Genomic DNA, 18,667 nt, shown 5'->3' on the forward strand with positions numbered 1-18,667 from the left:
GGCATACTCCGGGAATGCTCTTGAAAGCAAATGGGTTACTCCATGTGCAGGTGTTGAAAATGTAAAACACAATATTATTTCTTTTTCCCTAATAAAATCCCAATTTTGTTCAGAGGACAGCAATAGTGTCAACTATATTTCTAAGCATCCTTTGCAGGGGGTAGCTATGTGACCCAGGTTTGGCCAAGAAGACTTAAGGAAAAGCAGCTGTGCATGCAAGGGAGAGATTTGCTCCCTTGATGTCAGCATGGCTCCTTCCTGTTTCCTGTCTTCCACGTCTTTCCTGGAATTAGGAGAGGAGGCTGGAGATGAAGCAGCCATCTTGTGACAATGAGCCAGCCATGGGGATGGGAACCACAGGCTAAGGAATCTTGAAGGGCCTAGGTCATGACCCTTGGACTACCTACTAGCAGACTTCTTATTATGAGAGACAAATAAATCTCATTTAAGTCATTTTGGTTGGCTCTCCATTACATTTAGCTGAACTCCACCCAGTAAAGGTCAATGAAGGAAGATAAGCATCTGTGAGCATTTCTGAATAGGCTTTTCCTTTGGAGATGATGCTGGCGCTGACGGGAGGCAGAGGGCCAGATTAACGGAACAGGACTAGGTGAGGCCCGGAGCGGCTGATCCTCCAGGGGTTCTACCAGAGGATCATAGTGAGGTCTCAGGGTTTGAGAAAGAAGCTCCAGCCATGGTAGCTCTAAGGTGCCTGTGACCTTGGCCTGGGGGTTTTCTGGTCCCTGTTTAGTTCAACTTGCAAAATGGGGCTGCTGGACTAGACAACTGATCAGAAAGCATAGTGCTTCAAGTCTGGGCTTCAGAGTCAGACAAGGCTGAATTCAGGGTCCAGCTCTACCACTTGCTAGCTGTGGCTTTCAGACAGCTCTCTTATTGGACTGCTCTAGCATCCTTGTCTGTGGAGTCCAGGCTCTGATAGTACCTATGCCTGTAGGGCTAACGTTGGGGCTTCATGAAATCCTGCATGTGGGTGCTCAGCAGAGGGCCTGGTATGCCCAGCACACACCAAGTGCTCCATGCTAGTATGTGTCCTTGCGTGCCATGTTCTCCCAGTGGACAGATGGGAGCTGGAATTAATGCCTGCCCTGAGGCTGGGGCTGCTACAGAGCTGTGGGAAGCCTGTCTGGGTATACCTTGCTCTATGGCTGAGTGAAGTGGCCAGGGGCTGCCCACTGTTCAACAGCTCTGGAATGCTGCCATGTCCAGGGACCTTGGGTCGCAGGTGGACAGAAGCCCCCAGACCCAGGCCAGGCCAGACCAGGGCCAGAAAGGTATCAGATCTTGGGTAGAAATAAGAAGTCTATGTGGTCCATCTGTCCTGAGGCCTTTGTCTTAGCCAAAGCCTCCTGGATATTGATGGCATCTTTTCCTGGGTTTGGGGTGAGCTTGGAGAGGTTCCCTCTGCACGGGACTACAGGAATGAGGGAGCTGGAAAAACGCCTCCAGAGCTGGATTCCTCACTGCAGCTGCTTTTGGAAGAACCTTGTTATCCTTCCCTTGAGAAGCCTCACTGTCTCTTCTCCGCGCTTGGAATCCTGGTGGTAAAAAATCTTGGGGAAAAAATAAACCCACTATTCATTCCAGCACTGAGAAGGAGGTCAGTGGGGTGAGTCTCCTTTTCCCACACCCTCCCACCCCCTCTACCCCTCCCCCCAGCACCCCAGGCCAGACCCAGCCATGCCCAGCCCCTGCAGTTTACCTTGGCTCAGGTCCAGAGACTTCGGGCCCAGCCCCCACCTTTTCACCTTGTTACCCAGCCCCCTCTCCAGCGCAAAGAGCAGTTTAAATATAAATCAGTCCTCAACACAAACAGAGCTGCAGCGAGTCTCAGAGCCATCACCGGAACTGAGGGCCCAGGTTTTCTGCGAGTGCAAACAAGCAGAGACTGGCTCCGTAAATCTCCCCAAGAGTGTCGGGAGGGGTGCCGGGGCTCCCCTCCACCCCTTGGATCCCGTTGGCCCCTCCAGCGCCCGCCTCGGGCCTCCTCATACCCTAGCCTTCCTGCCCCCCAGCCCTGCCAACCTCTTTCTCCATCCCCTCCAGTCACCCACCTTCGCTTCACCCACCCTCTCTTCGCCAGTCCCCAGGAGCCTCCACCCCCTTGCAGCCTCCTGCCCCCGCACAGCCCTCACCTCCCCTCCCCGGGCCCGCCACCTCCTTCCCTCCCTCTCCGCCTCCTGGCAGGCGGGATCTTCTCCGGGGCAGTCAAGCCTAGCGGGTCGCTGCGGCGTCACACCTGTCTGAGGGGGCGGCGGCGGCGGCGGCGGGGCGGGGGCTCGCAGCGCCTTTGACACCCGAGTAAAAGAGGGAGGAGGGTTTCAGACAGCTTTCTTATTGGAGCGCGTTTCATCATCGGCGGCTGCCACTTATAAAAACTTCTGGGCGCGCACTCCCTGGCTCAGTCTCCGCTCCGCGAATCTCCTCCGGCCACCGCCGCCGCGCTCGCCTCTCACCCGCCCAGCCGCTCCAGCCCGAGGCGCCCCGGCCCCCGCGCGCCAGGTCCCTAGCCCCGGGGCCCGTTGCCCCCGCGCTGCTCCGCGCCCGGCCAACCGCCCTCAGCCATGGGGCTCCTGCCCAAGCTCGGCGCGCCCCAGGGCAGCGACGCCTCTTCCAGCCGAGCCGGCCGCTGTGCCCGCTCGGTCTTCGGCAACATTAAGGTGAGCGGAGTCCGCGGGGTCGTCCGGGCCGGGGCCGCGCGGGGCGCACCTTCGGCTGGGCACCCGCGTCTGTCTGCCGGAGCCAGGAGGCGCTGCGAGCCCCGAGCTCCCTCCCGTGCTGCGCTCGGATCTCATCCCCGGGCGACGCGTGCTGGGCGTGTGTGCGCGAGTGTGTGTGTCTGTGCGCACGCTTGTGTGCGTGTGTGTGCGAGTGTGTGTGTGTGTTCACACGCCTTCATCGGAGTTAAGTAATGGGACAATGGAAGTACCTGCTTGCTGCTTACTGGGACAACTTCAGGCAGAGTTTTAAGCGAGAGAATTGTCCTGCTCGGTGATTGAAAAAGATTACCTCGAGGAACCCTTTTTCGGCCTCCAGCGGGCGGTTACTTCGTCAGTGGGATGGGCTTGGAGGTGCCAGGGGGACACCCGCGCGTTGGGGGACAGACTGTGTCTCGTCCCAGCCCCCTCGTCCTGGGGTGGGTGGCCTAAGGGATGTTCTCCTTCCCCAGGCTTTCTTCTCCCGCCAACGGGGGTGGGGGGCTCTGCTACCTGGCTGTGCCGCTCGCGGTTATGTTGAGAATTCTCTCTCAGCGGGCAGCTTCCCCCAGGCTGGCAACAAACCCGCGTGCTCGGATTGGCTTCCCTGATCTGGAAATGACCCCAGGAAGGCCACGGCTCTCACGGTTCAGTAAGGTCTAAGCAGGTGCCACTCACCAGGCAAGTTATGCGGAACGGGTGAGAAGATAGGGTGTTGGCAGCTCTTAGGATGAGAGCACCTTACCCAGGGCGGAAATGGCTTTCCATTCCCTCACAGGTCCAGGAGGACCTGGAATGGTTCAATCCACACTCGGGCTCTTTTGCCCATTCTGGCTAGGCAGAAGTAACAATGGAAGATACCTCCTGAGAGGGTAGAGCTGCTGCCGTGAGGGTGTGGGAGACTGCAGAGACTGCATCAAGACCTCTTCTGGTCAGGGTGGGATTCTGGTGTAGAGAGGTTGTTTCCCACAACCATACAGTCAGATGGGACTGGATAAAGCCTCCAGTGGTGCAATTAAGGGGAAGCCAGATTACACAAAGGGATGATGGTGTCATCCTTTTGTGGAAGGGGTATGGTGGACTGGTTATATGTGTCCAACAGAAAGGGATCTGGAGGTCAGAGTGGATCTCACCTGCATACTTACTCAGTTGGGATCTCCACTCCTGCTTCTGCTCTTTCTGCACCACAATAAATACAGGCTGAATTGATTTTGTAGTTGGATATGGATAAGCAACAGAAATTTTGAGATAGTTTAAAATAATCTCCAAATCTCCTCGTTTTTGGCCAGACCTGGATGGAAATGTTGTGTGCAGTTTTGGTTCCACCATTTTGGAGAAGTTTCATCAGGGAATTTTGGAACCTTTGGTATTTATAAATTAGGAATTGAGAGGAAAGGGTGGGGACTAGGATTAGATGGTCTAAAGAAAGGGGCCTCTACAGGAACTAGGGTGGGGCAACCTCCCTTCATTTTCACCAAGAAGGGCAGGAGGGATGGGTGTCCAGGACAGATTCCTGACAGTGAGGGAAAGGCTGAATGAGATTGATCCGTTTAGAACCCATCCTGGTTCCCTAAAATAACTGTTTATGCCAGCAATTTCTTTGGAGATCTATATAAATAAGATGATTTCTCATGTGTCGATGATTTATCCACATGTACCTGAGGGCTGGGCTCAGGCCAATTGGCCTCCTAAAGGAGTTAAGTGCTCATGCCAGTTAAAAGTTTTTCTTGACTCTAAAAATGAGATTCTGTTAGTCATCACCTCCTTTGATCCACAGTAATTGTAAGACCAGAGTTTGGAGCGACTTCCACTTAACTCCACTCATCAGTCTGAAACCAGATACAAGGTTGGATAGCTTACGGTGTCCAAGATAAATCTTGAATCTCAAATTCCATCAGTTAAATTCACTTGCACCTTTCCCTCCTGGGGCAATAACTGGAAGCTCTGCTATTTGAAGGGATATTTCCTCTCAGTGAGAGTGCTTGTCATAGCCCTGCCACCTCGCAGTGGGGGATGGGTTGCACATATCTTGGGGCATATATGACATAGTGGGAACAGGGGACACTCGACCAGAGGGTCTGTCATTTGTCTAGATTCCTTGTTGCTGGACAGACTAACCAATCGACTTTGGACATTCCTGCAAATACCCACAAACCATATAGTTTAGGGGAAGTGGATAAAGCCAGAAGACTCAGATCCAAGGTCCCATCCCAGCCACCTACTAATGGGATGATGCAGGGAAGCATTTCTTACCTTTCCAGGGCCTCAGGGTCCTTACCTGAAAAAGCTGGTAATTGACCAATAACCAGCTCATGGGACTCAATGAGGATTATGTGGAATGAGGCATAGGAAAAGGGCTTTGTAAACCATGCTGTGCTCTCAGGATCAGTACCCATCTGAGATCAATTCTTGCTTCAACAAATAGGATTTGTTCATGTTCAAACATTTAGGAATGATTGTTCCACCAATTCCATGAGGCATAGTTATTAGTTAAGAAAAACTACATTTAATAATAATAATGATGATTAAAATAATAGTGGCTAACGGTATTTGAGCTGTATGAGTGTACCAGGAACTATGGAAATACTTTATCTGTATTTAATCCTCATTACAACCCTGTCGAGTGGATACTATTATTGTCCTCATTAGTAATGAGGAAAACAAGGCATTGTGAAATTGTTCTCATAACCAGAAAGGGGTGGACTATAGAGGAACCAGGTATGTGACACTTCAGAGTCAAAGACCCAAACCTTGTTCAAGTTGGCCCTCACCATCAACACTATGCTAGTTAACACTGGTTTAGCAGGGGTGTGCTTATTCCCAGTGGCCAGTGATTTCTCTGGGCCCTGGTGACACACACATCCCAGCTGTGACCAAGGGGAGCGGCAGTGGCTGCAGGATGGATGCTCTCAATGGCTAACGGGCTGATACGCTTTCCCTCTTCATAACTCTCATCTCCAGAGTGTGGCAGCTCTCAGGTGGGTTTTATGTGTCTCCTCTCCTGCGGTAGTAAACCAGATTTAATTTACAGTCTCTGTTGCCTCTGGCTTACAGGATTTTTTTTTTTTTTTTTTTTTTTTTTTTTTGAGATTGAGTCTCGGTCTGTTGCCCAGGGGGAGTACACTGGCACCATCTTGGCTCACTGCAACCTCTGTCTCTCAGGTTCCAGCAATTCTCCCACCTCAGCCTCCTGAGTAGCTGGGATTATAGGCACCCACCACCACATCTGGCTAATTTTTGTATTTTTTTTTTTTAGTAGAGACGGGGTTTCGCCATTTTGGCCAGGCTGGTCTTGAACTCCTGACCTAAGGTGATCCACCTTCCTTGGCCTCCCAAAGTGCTGGGATTACAGGAGTGAGCCACTGCGCCCAGTCAGGAATCTTAAGAAGCAAAGATCTGCTCCACAATCACTGTTCAGCATTCGGTGTCCGGAATGCTAAATTAAAAACAGGTTCGTTTAGTAATCCTGAGGGTGGGGGTGGGAGGCAGCTTTTGCAGCTGACTTATCCTGGCGGCTTCAGGAAGCTCTGTTTCTCCTTAAAATAAAACTTGCCCTCGGGACCAAACTGAGGTTATCTTATAGAAGGAGTGGTTGGTGACTGCTACCAAATTTCAGGAAATCACACACCCAGAGCTCCAGTGTAGTGAAGTAATGTATATCCAATCAGTGAGGGAATATCCCAGTGGAGACTGAGGGCTGGAGAATAGTGGGAAGAAGGGAAAGGCAAACCTCACAGCTTGGCTTCAGTGGCCCTGGTGACTTCTGGCCTGGGAGAACCAAGAAGTGGGGGAGAATTACTTTATCTTGGCCTATGTCCATCCCTTCCTGAGGCTTCTGACCCCCAGCGATGGGGAGGCATCTTGGGCTTGCTTAACTAATCAGTTTCCAGAGCAAAGTGCTCTATCCCAGCAACCAGATTCATGCTCAGGAAAACACTCTCGAGAGAATCCCCTGAACCCAAGAATTCCTTCCAGTGTGTTAAGATATGCCCACTCCTCCCCAGGGGTGGTGTTTCTCTAACGTTGAGGACAGCATTGTTCTGTTCCTAGGCATCTGCCTCCTGAGAGGCCTGCTTCCCCTGCTTGTAGGGAGAAAGGAAGAACAACTGGAATGGGTAGTCAGGTGGACCATGGGTCACTCAAACCTCGTCTTCCTGGATGATGCTCAAAGCCCTCCTTAGCTTTCAGTTTGTCTTCTGGTGGTACTCACATGGAACAAGTGGAACAGTGTTGTATGTTTCGCAGTATACATAGCTGATTTCACCTCTTTCTGATCATTGTCTTTTGTTGTGACAGTGACTACCTGTTTTTTCCATTCTGAGAGATCCAGAAGTGATGTTGGAACATTGAGAGGGGCACATGGCTTCCCTTTGCCTTCTTTTGTCTTGCTTGTGTAATAGACCAGGGTGTATGCAGAGGAATGGAGGGAGTCCCCTGGCCTTGCCCCTCTTCATTCTCCCTCTTCTCAACCCCCACTTAGTTTTATCCTGCCCCATGTCTTTAACCAGCCCCAGCATTCACTTCAATCCCCTTTCTGCCTGTGGTGGCGCTGGCCTTCAGACCAGTTATGTGCCAGAGCCTGAGAGCCAGTCATGGTGGAACTAAGCAGCCAGGGATGCTCCCAGGGCAAATGAGCCCATCAGGAAGCCTGCACAGGGCCAGGCTAGTTTGGGCCCTGTTCTGAAGTTAAGTTCACTAACACGGGCTTGGCCATCCCATTCTGTTTCTGTTGAGGAAGGACATGAAGACACAGCTGTGTGAATCTGCACCTGTCTGTATCCCAGAGGATCAACACAGATGGTTGTCACTGCAGAACCTGGGGCCTCATGAGCCACCATAGAGAAAGTCAGCTGAGTTCCTAGTGCCAAACAAAATGATTGATTTAGAATTTTTTAAAAAACTTTTTATTTTATAATAATTATAGATTCATAGGAAAAATAGTACTTAGAGGTCCTGTGTAGGCTTTACCTAGTTTCTGCCAGTGGTTGCATCTTATATGATTTCAGTATAATATCAAAAGCAGAACATTGACATTGCTATCAAGTGTGTGTATAGTTCTGTGCCATTGCATCACATATGAAGATTTGTGTAACCACTACCCCCCCACTTCAAGATACAGAACTATTCCATCACCACAAGGATTTCTCCTGTGCTGACCCGTTAACAGTCATGTCCCCTCACTTCCATAACTACCATCTCTAACCCCTGGCGACCACTAATCTGTCCCCTCCACCTGTATAATTTTATCACTTTGAGAATGTTATATAAATGGAGTCATACAATCTGTGACCTTTTGAGATTGACTTTTTTCATTCAGCATTATGCCCGTGAGATCCATCCAAGTTGTTTTGTGTATCAATAGTTTGTTTCTTTTTATTGCTGAGTAGTATTCCATGGTATGACTGTACCATAATTTGTTTAAACGTTCACTTATTGAAGGACATTTGGATTATTTCCATCTGGGGGCTATTACAAATAAATCTGTTATGAACAATTGTGTAAAGGATTTTGTGTGGACATTTTCATTTCTCTAGCGTAAATGCTCAAGTGTGTTTGCTGGGTTATATGTTAGTTGCATGGTGAGATACTTTTAAACTGCTGAACTGTTTTCTGGAGTGATCACACCAGTTACATTTTCACCAGCAATATGTGAGAGACCCAGTTGCTGTGACACCTCATCAGTATTTGGTATTGTCACAAATTTTTATTTTAGCAATTCTAACAGGTATGAATAGTGACACCTCATCATGGTCTTGTTTTGCATTTCCCTAATGGCTAGTAATATTGAACATCTTTTCATGTGCTTATTTACCATTTGTATTTCCTCTTCATTGAAATTTTTTTTCCTATATTTTGCCCATCTTCTAATTGTAATCTTTTTTTTTAACAGTTGAGTTTTGAGAGTTCTTTATATATGTTAGACACAAGTCCCTTGTTGGGTATGCAGTCTGAAATGATTTTCTTCTAGACTGTAGCTTATTTTTTCATCCTCTTAACAAGGTATTTTACGGAGAAAAATGTTTAATTTTGATGAATTTTAATTTATCAATTTTCAATCTTCTGGATCCTGCTTTTGGTGTCATGTCTAAAAACTCTTCTCCAAACCTTAGTTTCCAAATGATTTCTTCTATATTTCATTCTAAAAGCTTTTTCTTGTTTACATTTAAACTTATTTTCTATTTTGAGTTAATTTTTGAATGGGTGGAAGGTTTAGGTTAAGGTGTTTTGTTTGTTTGTTGTTTTACCTATTGCTATCCAGTTGTTTCTCCACTATTTTTTTTTTGAAAAGACTATCCTTTATTGAATTGCCATTGCACCTTTGTCTAAAATCAGTTGGTTGTACTTGTGTGATCTATTCCGGGTTTTTAATTTCGTTTTGTTGATCTATGTGTATATTTTTCTGCTGATAGCAGTCTGTCTTCATTCCTGAAGCTAAAGCAAGTCTTTTTTTTAGTTGATGAGCCCACCCATCTTTATTTTCTTTAAAAAATTATTGTTTTTGATTGACAAGTTTTTGATTGGCATAATTGTATACATTATGGAGTACAGTGTGATGTTTTAATATATGTGTGCATTGTGGCATGATTAAATCAAGCTAATTAATGTATCATGACCTTGCTTATCAGTTTTTATGTTGAGACACTGGAAATTTACTCTTTACTATTTTAAAATATATATTACATTATTGTTGACTACAGTCACTCTGCTATACAACAGATCTCAAAATCTATTCCTCCCGTCTATCTGAAACTTTGTACCTTGAATCAATCACCCCCCATTCCCCCCCTCCCACCCTACCCCCAACCGCTGATAACCATCATTCTACTCTTTACTTCTATGAGTTCAGCTTTATTAGATTCTGCATTTAAGTCAGATCATGAGGTATTTGTCTTTCTGTGCCTGTCTTATTTCACTTAGCGTAATGTCCTCTAGATTTACCCATGTTGTAGTAACTGACAAGATTTTCCCCTTTTTAAAGGCTGAATAATACTCCATGTGTATACATGCCACATTTTTCCTTACCTATTCATCCACTGATGGATGCTGAGGTTGATTCCATACCTTGGCTATTGTGAGTAATGTAGAGCAAGTCCTGAAGTTGGATAAAAGCTTGGTTTTACTTGGCAACGGTATGTGTTTATCTTACAGATACCAAATTTTATTACCTGTTCAGTTTCCCTTCTATTCTGGCTTTTAGGAAGATTTAAGGGCAGGTTTAATGCTTGCTTTTGGTAAGTGAGTGGGATCTTATGTATTTATGTGCTCCAGCTTTTCTTCTGCCCTTAGCTGATTGGTATGTTTTTTTCCCCCTTGAAGCTGATTTTCAAGTCTATATTCCTAATTTTTTTCTAATCTTAATAACAGCCCTGCAAGAGAGGTATCAGCATCTCCATGTCACTGTTGAGGAAACCAAGGCTCATCCAAGGCCACATATCCAGTAACTGGCAAAGCAGGAATTCCCACCTGGTCATCTCGCTCCTATTCTTCCCATGACCACAGAACGCCTCTCAGCTCTGGATTCTCTCGTCCACCAGCATTTGGGCCTGAGCTCAGTGATCTCTGAGGTCCTTTCAGACTCTTAGATTCTTATCTCATGATTTTAAGTTGCTGATTGAGATGAGACTAGGAGCAGGGCCAGTTAGGTCTGGACTCTTGTAGGAGACCTGTTATGAAACCTGGCAAAAGCACCCAGATTGTCTTTGAGCAATCCCCAGTCCTTTCAAGTTGAGAGGACCTTGATTCCCTGGGTGTGTCTTACTGTTTGGGATGGATTAAATTTGCCCAGGGGTGGAGATGAAACTGAGGCAGGAAGTCTGAGACTGCACTGAGGGGTTGAAGGATGGGATGATACTCTGCAGCCAGCAGCTCTCTTCCTGAGCCTGTCTTTCCAGCCTCTTTGCCCTGCTGAAGGGGAAGGCTATGGAGGCTCACAGGGATACACTGGAGGCTCAGACACAGCCAGAGCATTAACCCCAGGACTTGTGACCTTCAGAAACTCAGTCTGGTCAGCATTTGGCACTGTCTCCCACCCCCAAACAGGGCTGACCCCTACCTTCAGAAATGTGGCAAACTACTGGAATCCTGTAGGAAGCTGAGAGTCCTGATGACAAGTTTCATTTTGTTTACCCAAACATCAGTCATACTTGTTTATGTCTAAAAACTGCTCCATCCAACACCCTTGAGAAATGCTGGCCTAGAGCACAGACAGCCTCGGTTAAAATACCTGTGTTATCAGAGAGAGGGCTACCTTGAGCTACTGTTTATCAAACTGCCCCACCAAGAGGCCCTGAATTCTAGAAGGGAATGAAGAAGTTTCCATGCAGGGGTAGGATAAGGTGAGTGAGGGGAGATGTCTGGGGATGTGGCCTGACTCCTGAGTATTACATTTCTTTGATATATTTTTATACTTTATCTTAAAATCAAATGAATGATATATTGTCCTCCACGATCTATGTGTTTCCAAATAATATGTCATATTTCTCTCCAAACCTTGGAGTAACATTGATGCTCTAGGAAGGTGTGTGTGTCTAACTCGGCTCTCCCAGATATGGACTCCCAGGTAGAGTGAATTGAGTTTGGAAAATACAACACAGGCAGACCTCACATTGGAACTAGTTTATGTGGTTGGCTTACCCAGTCAGCTTGTCAAGTGCAGAGGGAACGGTACCTAGACAGTTTAAGTGGGACAGGTGTGTGAGGCGTGGACATCAGAAAATTCCTGGTCCAGGCCCCATGGGACACCACCAGACAGAACCAGCTAGAGAGCACAGTGAGGCCCTGTTGGCCTGGGGCATAGGGACAGCAGTGGAAGGGAAGGGTGGAGGGAAAGCAGGCTTCCAGAGTCACACTTCTGCTGCTTGTTTGGCTGCCAAAGAGATTGCAGAATAGGATTAAACTGATCTCTTTCTCAGACTGTTTTACAAGTCATTCTTCCTAGTGCCACAGGCCCTTTTGAAAACTTCCTCCTGTACCTTTGATTTACAGTGTATTTGGGATACGTGTCTGGGAGCTCAGACTGATGTGGAGCCAGGACCTCACTCACTCAGTGAGCATTTATTGAGTGTCTACTGTAAGCATCTATTGAGTGTCTATTTTGTAAGCATGTATTGAGTATCTACTGGGTGAAGCTCTTTACTAGGTGTTGCTGTTTATACCTGGCTCCCTGAAAGTCTCCCAGGTTTCCAAGAAAAAATTGCCTGTAAGTTCCCTGCCTTCCAAGATGACCAAATGTCTTCATTTGCCCAGGACTGAGTGGGTTAAGACACCAGACTTTCAGTTTTGAAACTGGGAAAGTTGTGAGCAAATTAGAAGGAGTTGGTCACCTCACTGCCTCCCTTGCTATGACATTTTACAAGAACAAACTTGCACCTTCTAACTGTGGTGCAGGGGAGGTGCCGAGGAGAGTCAGGGATGGTGTCCAAGAATGGAAATGAACCTTAGGGACCTACGGGGAGAAGAAATGGGGAACTTCCAGAGAGCAGTGAGAGCCAGGATGGCAGTTGCTGGGCTTCTGCACGGTGGTGGGGCTCAGTGCCCTCTCTGGTTTCTATGTAGAAGTCCTCCCACCTAGCTTCCTACCTTCATTGCTGGTCATGATTTTTATAGTGTTTTTAAACATCTTATTGTATAGAATCTGTATAAATGATGATAAAGCTGAGCTATTGAAAGATGGTGCTTCCTGGCTTATGGAATTATTGAATTTCGGACTAGACAGTGATGAGAAAGCTCATCGGCTCAAAGACGCAGGAATCATTTTGCTTGCCTCTGCTTGCAGAGTTCTGATGGGGAGCTCACTGTAGCACAAGGCAGACCCAGAACATTGTAGCACATTTACCAGGTTTCTCTTGTGTGGAGTTAAAATCTTTACCTGCCCTTCCATGTGTGTTTCCCAGAGTGAAGCTAGCAGAACTCATTACTCCCGAGTCACTTGATTCACTGTTTCTAGTAGAATACTGTCTCCCCTCTCCCAGAAGCCCCTCTAACTGTGCACTGCTCAGCAGGGTTGAAAGAGAAAACCAGGTAGTTAGGGCCACCCTCCTCTGAAAGCCAAACTAAGCTCTGAAGGTGGGCATTGCTGGGACCTGTGTGGCCCCCAACTCCTGATGTCCCAGATCACAAAGGTTTCATTGCTGGTTCTGGTCACTGCCAGGAGCCTGGTACCACTCATGTGAGTGTCTCAGGCTTTGTGGCAGCAGCTGGAAAGTGGCCCAGGACCCGTGGAACCAACAAAGACCCTCCCATGATGCCCCCTGCACTAGGCCTTGCAAGTTTGTGATGCCCTCATCAGCCCCCAGACCTGTGCCCACGTCATCTCTCACACTCCTCCTTCTTACCCCTGCCTCCCTCTGTTCTCACACCCCAGCTCTCACCGCTCCCCAACTTTGGGAGCTTTCATGGAGTATCCTGGACAGGTCATTGACTCCACCCTCCAGCCTCTAAATGGACAACATCTCTCTGGAGGAAGTAGAAAAGGGGCTCACTGGAGACAACATTCCCTGGCTTCATTGCCAGAGGGCTAACAGACCCCGCACACAGGGCATCTCGCCCAGTGCTAGCAGGAACAGGTCTTCTGGGTCCCAGCCTGTGCTCCAGGGCTGTACCCCACATACACCAGGCTGGTATGTGGCAGGTCCAAGTTAATGAAGAACCAGCCTTGTATATGGCACCTACTCCACCTCTGTAACATGTCCCTGACTTGGAAAGTGAACTCACAGGGCTGTGGTTGTCAATTTCATTTTGAAATTGTGCTTGATATCAGGACGCTGCCTTCTGCACAGCTGAGATCTTCCTCACAGCAGCTCAAGCTTCCTTCTTCGGTCCTCAGAGTCCCAGGACTGCCACATCATGGGCCCACTGAATCCATGTGTAAATTTAATGTGTAGTCTGGGCACGGTGGCTCACACCTGTAATTCCAGCACTTTGGGAGACCGAGGTGGGTGAATCACAAAGTCTGGAGTTCGAGACCAGCCTAGCCAATATGGTGAAACCCTGTCTCTACTAAAGATACAAAAATTAGCTGGGTGTGGTGATGCACACCTGTAACCCCAGCTACTTGGGAGGCTGAGGGAGGAGAACTGCTTGAACCCAGGAGGCAGAGGTTGCAGTGAGCTGAGATCGTGCCATTGCACTCCAGCCTGGGCAATAGCAGAGGGAAACTCCATCTCAAAACAAAAAAAGAAGATAAAATTTAATGTGTAAATGTGTAAAATTTATAAAGACTGGGATTGGGCATTAGTCAAGCCTGTTTTGTTTGCCTTAAAATCACAAATATTTAGAATTCCCACCTGATATGGTTTGACTCTGTGTCCCCACCCAAATCTCATCATGGATTGTAATCCCCACATGTCCGAGGAGGGACCTGGTGGGAGGTGATTGGATCATAGGGGCAGTTTCCGCCATGCCGTTTTTGTGATAGTGAGTGAGTTCGCAGGAGAGCTGGTGCTTTTTATTTATTTATTTATTTATTTGACAGAGTCTCACTCTGTCACCCAGGCTGGAGTGCAGTACGATCTCGGCTCACTGCAACCTCCACCTCCCAGGTTCAAGCAATTCTCCTGCCTCAGCCCCCTGAGTAGCTGGAATTACAGGCTCATGCAACCATGCCCAGCTAATTTTTGTATTTTTTTAGTAGAGACAGGGTTTAACCATGTTGGTCAGGCTGATCTTGAACTCCTGACCTCGTGATCTGCCCACCTCGCCCTCCCAAAGTGTTGGGATTACAGGCGTGAGCCACCGCTCCCAGCCGAGATCTGATGCTTTTAAGGTGTTTGGCAGTTCCCCCTTTGCGCTCTCGCTCTCGCTCTCTCTGCCTCTCTCTCTTGCTGCCTTATAAAGATATGCCTTGCTTCCCCTTCACCATCCACCGTGATTGTAAGTTTCCTGAGGCCTCCCCAGTCATGTGGAACTGTGAGTCAATTAAACCACTTTTGTTTGTAAATTACCAAGTCTCAGGTAGTATCTTTATAGCAGTGTGAAACGGACTAATACACCACCCTGAGCACCAACACATTTTTAGCAGCAATTATAATTTTCTGAGCTACTAATATGGGCACATTTCCTTAGGACACACATATGGTGAAACATAGGGCAGTGTATGGATATTTAGCTGTGAATGCAAATACACTTGAGGTCTCTTGCTGGGAGCACCCATTATGTACCAAATTTACTGAGATAATATGGACAAGGGTAGGCCCTTTCAGAAACACTACCTGACTAAACCCTCCCTGCCATACTGTGAGGTATGCATTGCCCACATTTTTAAGTGGAGGACATTGGGAGGCAGCCCATGGGAATTGCCACATTCCACAGTGACAGAGCTGGAATTGGGACTCTCTGGGAGTCCCCGTCTTAAGATTTTTTTCCTCTATGTGCTTCACTACAAACCACAAACTGTTGAGCCAGACTTTGCTATTTGATTACTTTATACCAGTAGACCCACCAGAACTGCCTATTTATATCTATTGCTGTATTTTTCCAAGCCAAGTTCGTCAATGGTGGTCCTGAAGGTCTTCATTCCTCAGTTTCCTCTTTCGTTGCACATTCCCTGACCCATGGTTGTGAGCCTAGACTCACACTCCAGCTGTGTGGCACTTGAGCATTTACACCCTGCATGGGTGTGGGGCAATCAAGTGGCTTAAACTCTTGATTTGTAAGTGAAAGAATAAATGGGAAGCCAGTCAGCTGCACAGTGCTTTATCATATGACTCACCTTCTCAGAAACTTACAGTGAGGAGCTGACTTGTATATCTAGCAATCAGAGTCAATACATAAATCATGGGGACATCCATCTATAAAATATGTACAAATTGTTTTTTAAAAAGTCTTATGGAGGATAGTTGAAATTTGGGGGAAGAGTTCATTCTCTAATGTTAACTGAAGAAGGCAGGATAGAAAAGCATATGTACAGATGATCCAAATTTGTCAAAATCACAGTATACAGAGCAAGAAGACTTGAAGGGCATGTACCTATACTGTGTGTGAAACCTATAAATGGTTTTGTTTTTGTCTTTGTGAATTTCAGTGTTTTCCATTTTCTACAGTAAACATGTCCTGTATTTATACTTAGAAAAATCTCTTAGTTAAAAAGCCCTACAGTCTATGGTCACGCCCCAGCTTCCTTTGGCAGGTGTACTAAGACATCTCATTGTAGTCCCTAAAATGTGACATACGATGGAAGTGGCTGTTCTCCAATTACCTGAGGGTGGACCAAGGATGCAGCTGGGATTGCAGCCAAGAGGATAGGGTTGTCTAGAAGGACTGACCCCTGCAATGCCATCACTGTTCCCACTGCATTTTTCCATCTGTTGTCACATTTGAGTCATGGCTTTCCAGAAATTGAGGCAAAGTCAGATAACAATACTTTAAGTCTTAAAGGGAGGCAAGAATGTGGAGTTTTTTCTTTTCTGGGAAGATCAAGAAGTGATTCTGTCCAGGAATCCGTGCTCTCTGCTCTTCTGGTGCCCACTCCCAGGGGCTGACTCAGAGTGTAGGAATTCGCCCTAAGGTTTGGCCAAACATCTTAGAGAAGCAAATGTATCTGATCAGCTCCTTGCCATGTAGGAAGAGTAGGCCTGATGGTGAGGTGGTGAGGACAGAAGCCAGGATGGGATCTGCTAGGTGCTAATGAGGGGTCTGGTCCTGAGCCTGGGAGGATGTGGGGAACATTCCTGGGTGGGTTTTCACCCACTCGTTGGAGAGAGTTTATTGACCATCCACTGTTTGAAAGGTAAAACTCTACTAGTGTAAACAGCAGGCGTTTCTGAATTCTGAGGCCAAGAGTGGTGTTGGGATGGATGCCAGAGACCTATTTATTCATTCATTTATTCTTATTGACCTTCTGTCATCAACCACTGGAGATCCAATAATGAATAAAACAGAGTGAACTATGCCCATATGAGTGAGATAGACAGTGGACAGATCACAAATAAATACAGTTACAAAGCACATCATATGAGAGAAAAAAGGATTTGGTTTTGTGAGAGAGAATGGGGTTTGGTTTTGTGGGAGACATAACTGGATTCTACTTAATGCATCTGGGGTCATGGACTCTGAATTTTAACAAGTCACCTTTGTGGTTCTCATATAGAACCTCTGTATGGGGAACATGACTGAATCAGACAAGGTCCCTATCTTCCTTCCAAAGGCTGTGGTTAGGTGGGGTAAGATGACCCATAAGGAGCTATTATGAATTATGGTTTCCATCAACGTGGCAGGTTCATGTGGAATCCCTCCTCCTACAAACACCACATAAAATAGAACAGCACCAGAGATTTAAATACATGGCAGAACTCGCAAGAAAGAAAGTGAAATCTTTAGGTGAAAGAAATGAAGAATGAATCGAACCCAGGAAAAATGAGGACACCAGTTGACCTTGCAGCAAGAAATAAGGAGGAAATGTGTGTGGTGTGATTAGACCAGTAAGGATTCGCTAAAGGAACTCCTAATGGATGCTGGAATTTAGTACTCACACAGGTACCCAACGATGATATGGGGCGTTGAAACTCAGACCCATTCATAAAGCTAGGTGCCTTGGTGAAAAGGGAACTAATAAAACCCTGCCCACTACTCCAGGGTCAGCAGGGGTTTGTCTCTAACAACATTTCTGGGTAAAAAATTCCTGTGAGAAGCTAAAACCCCAAGGCTATATCACATAGAATCAGAAACAGAATTTATGCCATCCACACGGTATAGTGATGCTTACTTTACTCCCTATATAGAAATTAACTTAAAATGAATAAAAGATCTAAATGTAAGAACTAAAACTATAAAACTCTTAGAGGAAAACACAGGGAAAGCTTTATACCACTGGATTTGGCAAGGATTTCTTGGATATGATACTGAAAGTGCAGGCAACAAAAGTTAAGATAAATAAATTGTATTACATCAAAATTTAAAAGTTCTGTGCATCAAGTGACACAATCAAGAGAATGAGAAGGCAATCTACAGAATGGGAGAAAATGTTTGCAAATCATATATGTAATGAAAGATGAATATCCAGAATATATAAAAGGTTCTTACATCTCAACAACAAAAACCCAATTAAAAAATTGGCAAAGGACTTGAAAAGACATTTCTCTAAAAATGATACACAAGTGGCCAAAAGGCACGTGAAAAGATGCTCAACCTTGCAAATCATTAGGGAAATACAAATCAAAACCACAATGTGACATCACACCCATTAAGATGGCTACTATAAAAAAACAAAACAACAGAATATAACAAGTGTTTTCGAGGATGGGGACAAATTGGAACCCTTGTGCACTAGTGGTGGGAATGTAAAATGATGCAGCTGCTGTGGAAAACAGTATGGCAGTTCCCGAACAAATTAAAAGTAGAGTCATAATATGATCTAGCAGTTTTGCTTCTAGGTATGCATCCAAAATAATTGAAAGCAGAGTCTCAAAGAGATATTTGTGCTGTTATGTTTCTAGTGGCATCATTCACGATTGCCAAAAGTTGCAAACAACCCAGATGTACATCAGTAGATAAATGGAAAAATAAAATGTGTATATACATATAGTGGAATATTATTCAGCCTTAAAAAGAAAGGAAATTCTGACACATGCTACAATACGGATGAAACTTGAGGACATTACTCTAAATGAAATAAGCCAGTCACAGAAAGACAAAATACTGTATGATTCCATTTACATAAGACACCTAGAATAGTAAAATTCATAGAGACAGAAAGCAGAATGGTGGTTGCCAGGAGCTAGGGGGAAGTGGAAATGGGGAGTTATTGTTCAAGGGGTATAGAGTCTCAGTTTTGCAAGACGAAAAGAGTTCTAGAGATGGATGATGGTGATGGTCGCACAACATGTGAATGTACTTAATGCCACTGAACTTGAGATGGGCTGGGCACTGGTGGCTCATGCCTGTAATCCCAGCATTTTGGGAGGCTGAGGCAGGAAGATTGCTTAAGCCCAGAATTTGAGACCAGCCTGGGCAACAAA

At 46.3% G+C, this 18,667-nt stretch overlaps 1 protein-coding gene across 1 annotated transcript in view; it reads left to right on the top strand.

The window, feature by feature from the left end:
* Positions 1-2,421: 2,421 nt before the first annotated feature.
* SLCO2A1 (solute carrier organic anion transporter family member 2A1) overlaps positions 2,422-18,667 on the top strand; it is an 89,748-nt gene continuing 73,502 nt past the window's right edge. The window contains exon 1 of the mRNA XM_008009077.3: positions 2,422-2,678. Within this exon, the coding sequence (XP_008007268.1) occupies positions 2,583-2,678 (96 nt within the window). The 5' untranslated portion in view covers positions 2,422-2,582. The remainder of the gene's footprint in view (positions 2,679-18,667) is intronic.

The sequence above is a fragment of the Chlorocebus sabaeus genome, chromosome 15, assembly GCF_047675955.1.
Source record: "Chlorocebus sabaeus isolate Y175 chromosome 15, mChlSab1.0.hap1, whole genome shotgun sequence".
Classification (NCBI taxonomy): Eukaryota; Metazoa; Chordata; class Mammalia; order Primates; family Cercopithecidae; genus Chlorocebus; species Chlorocebus sabaeus.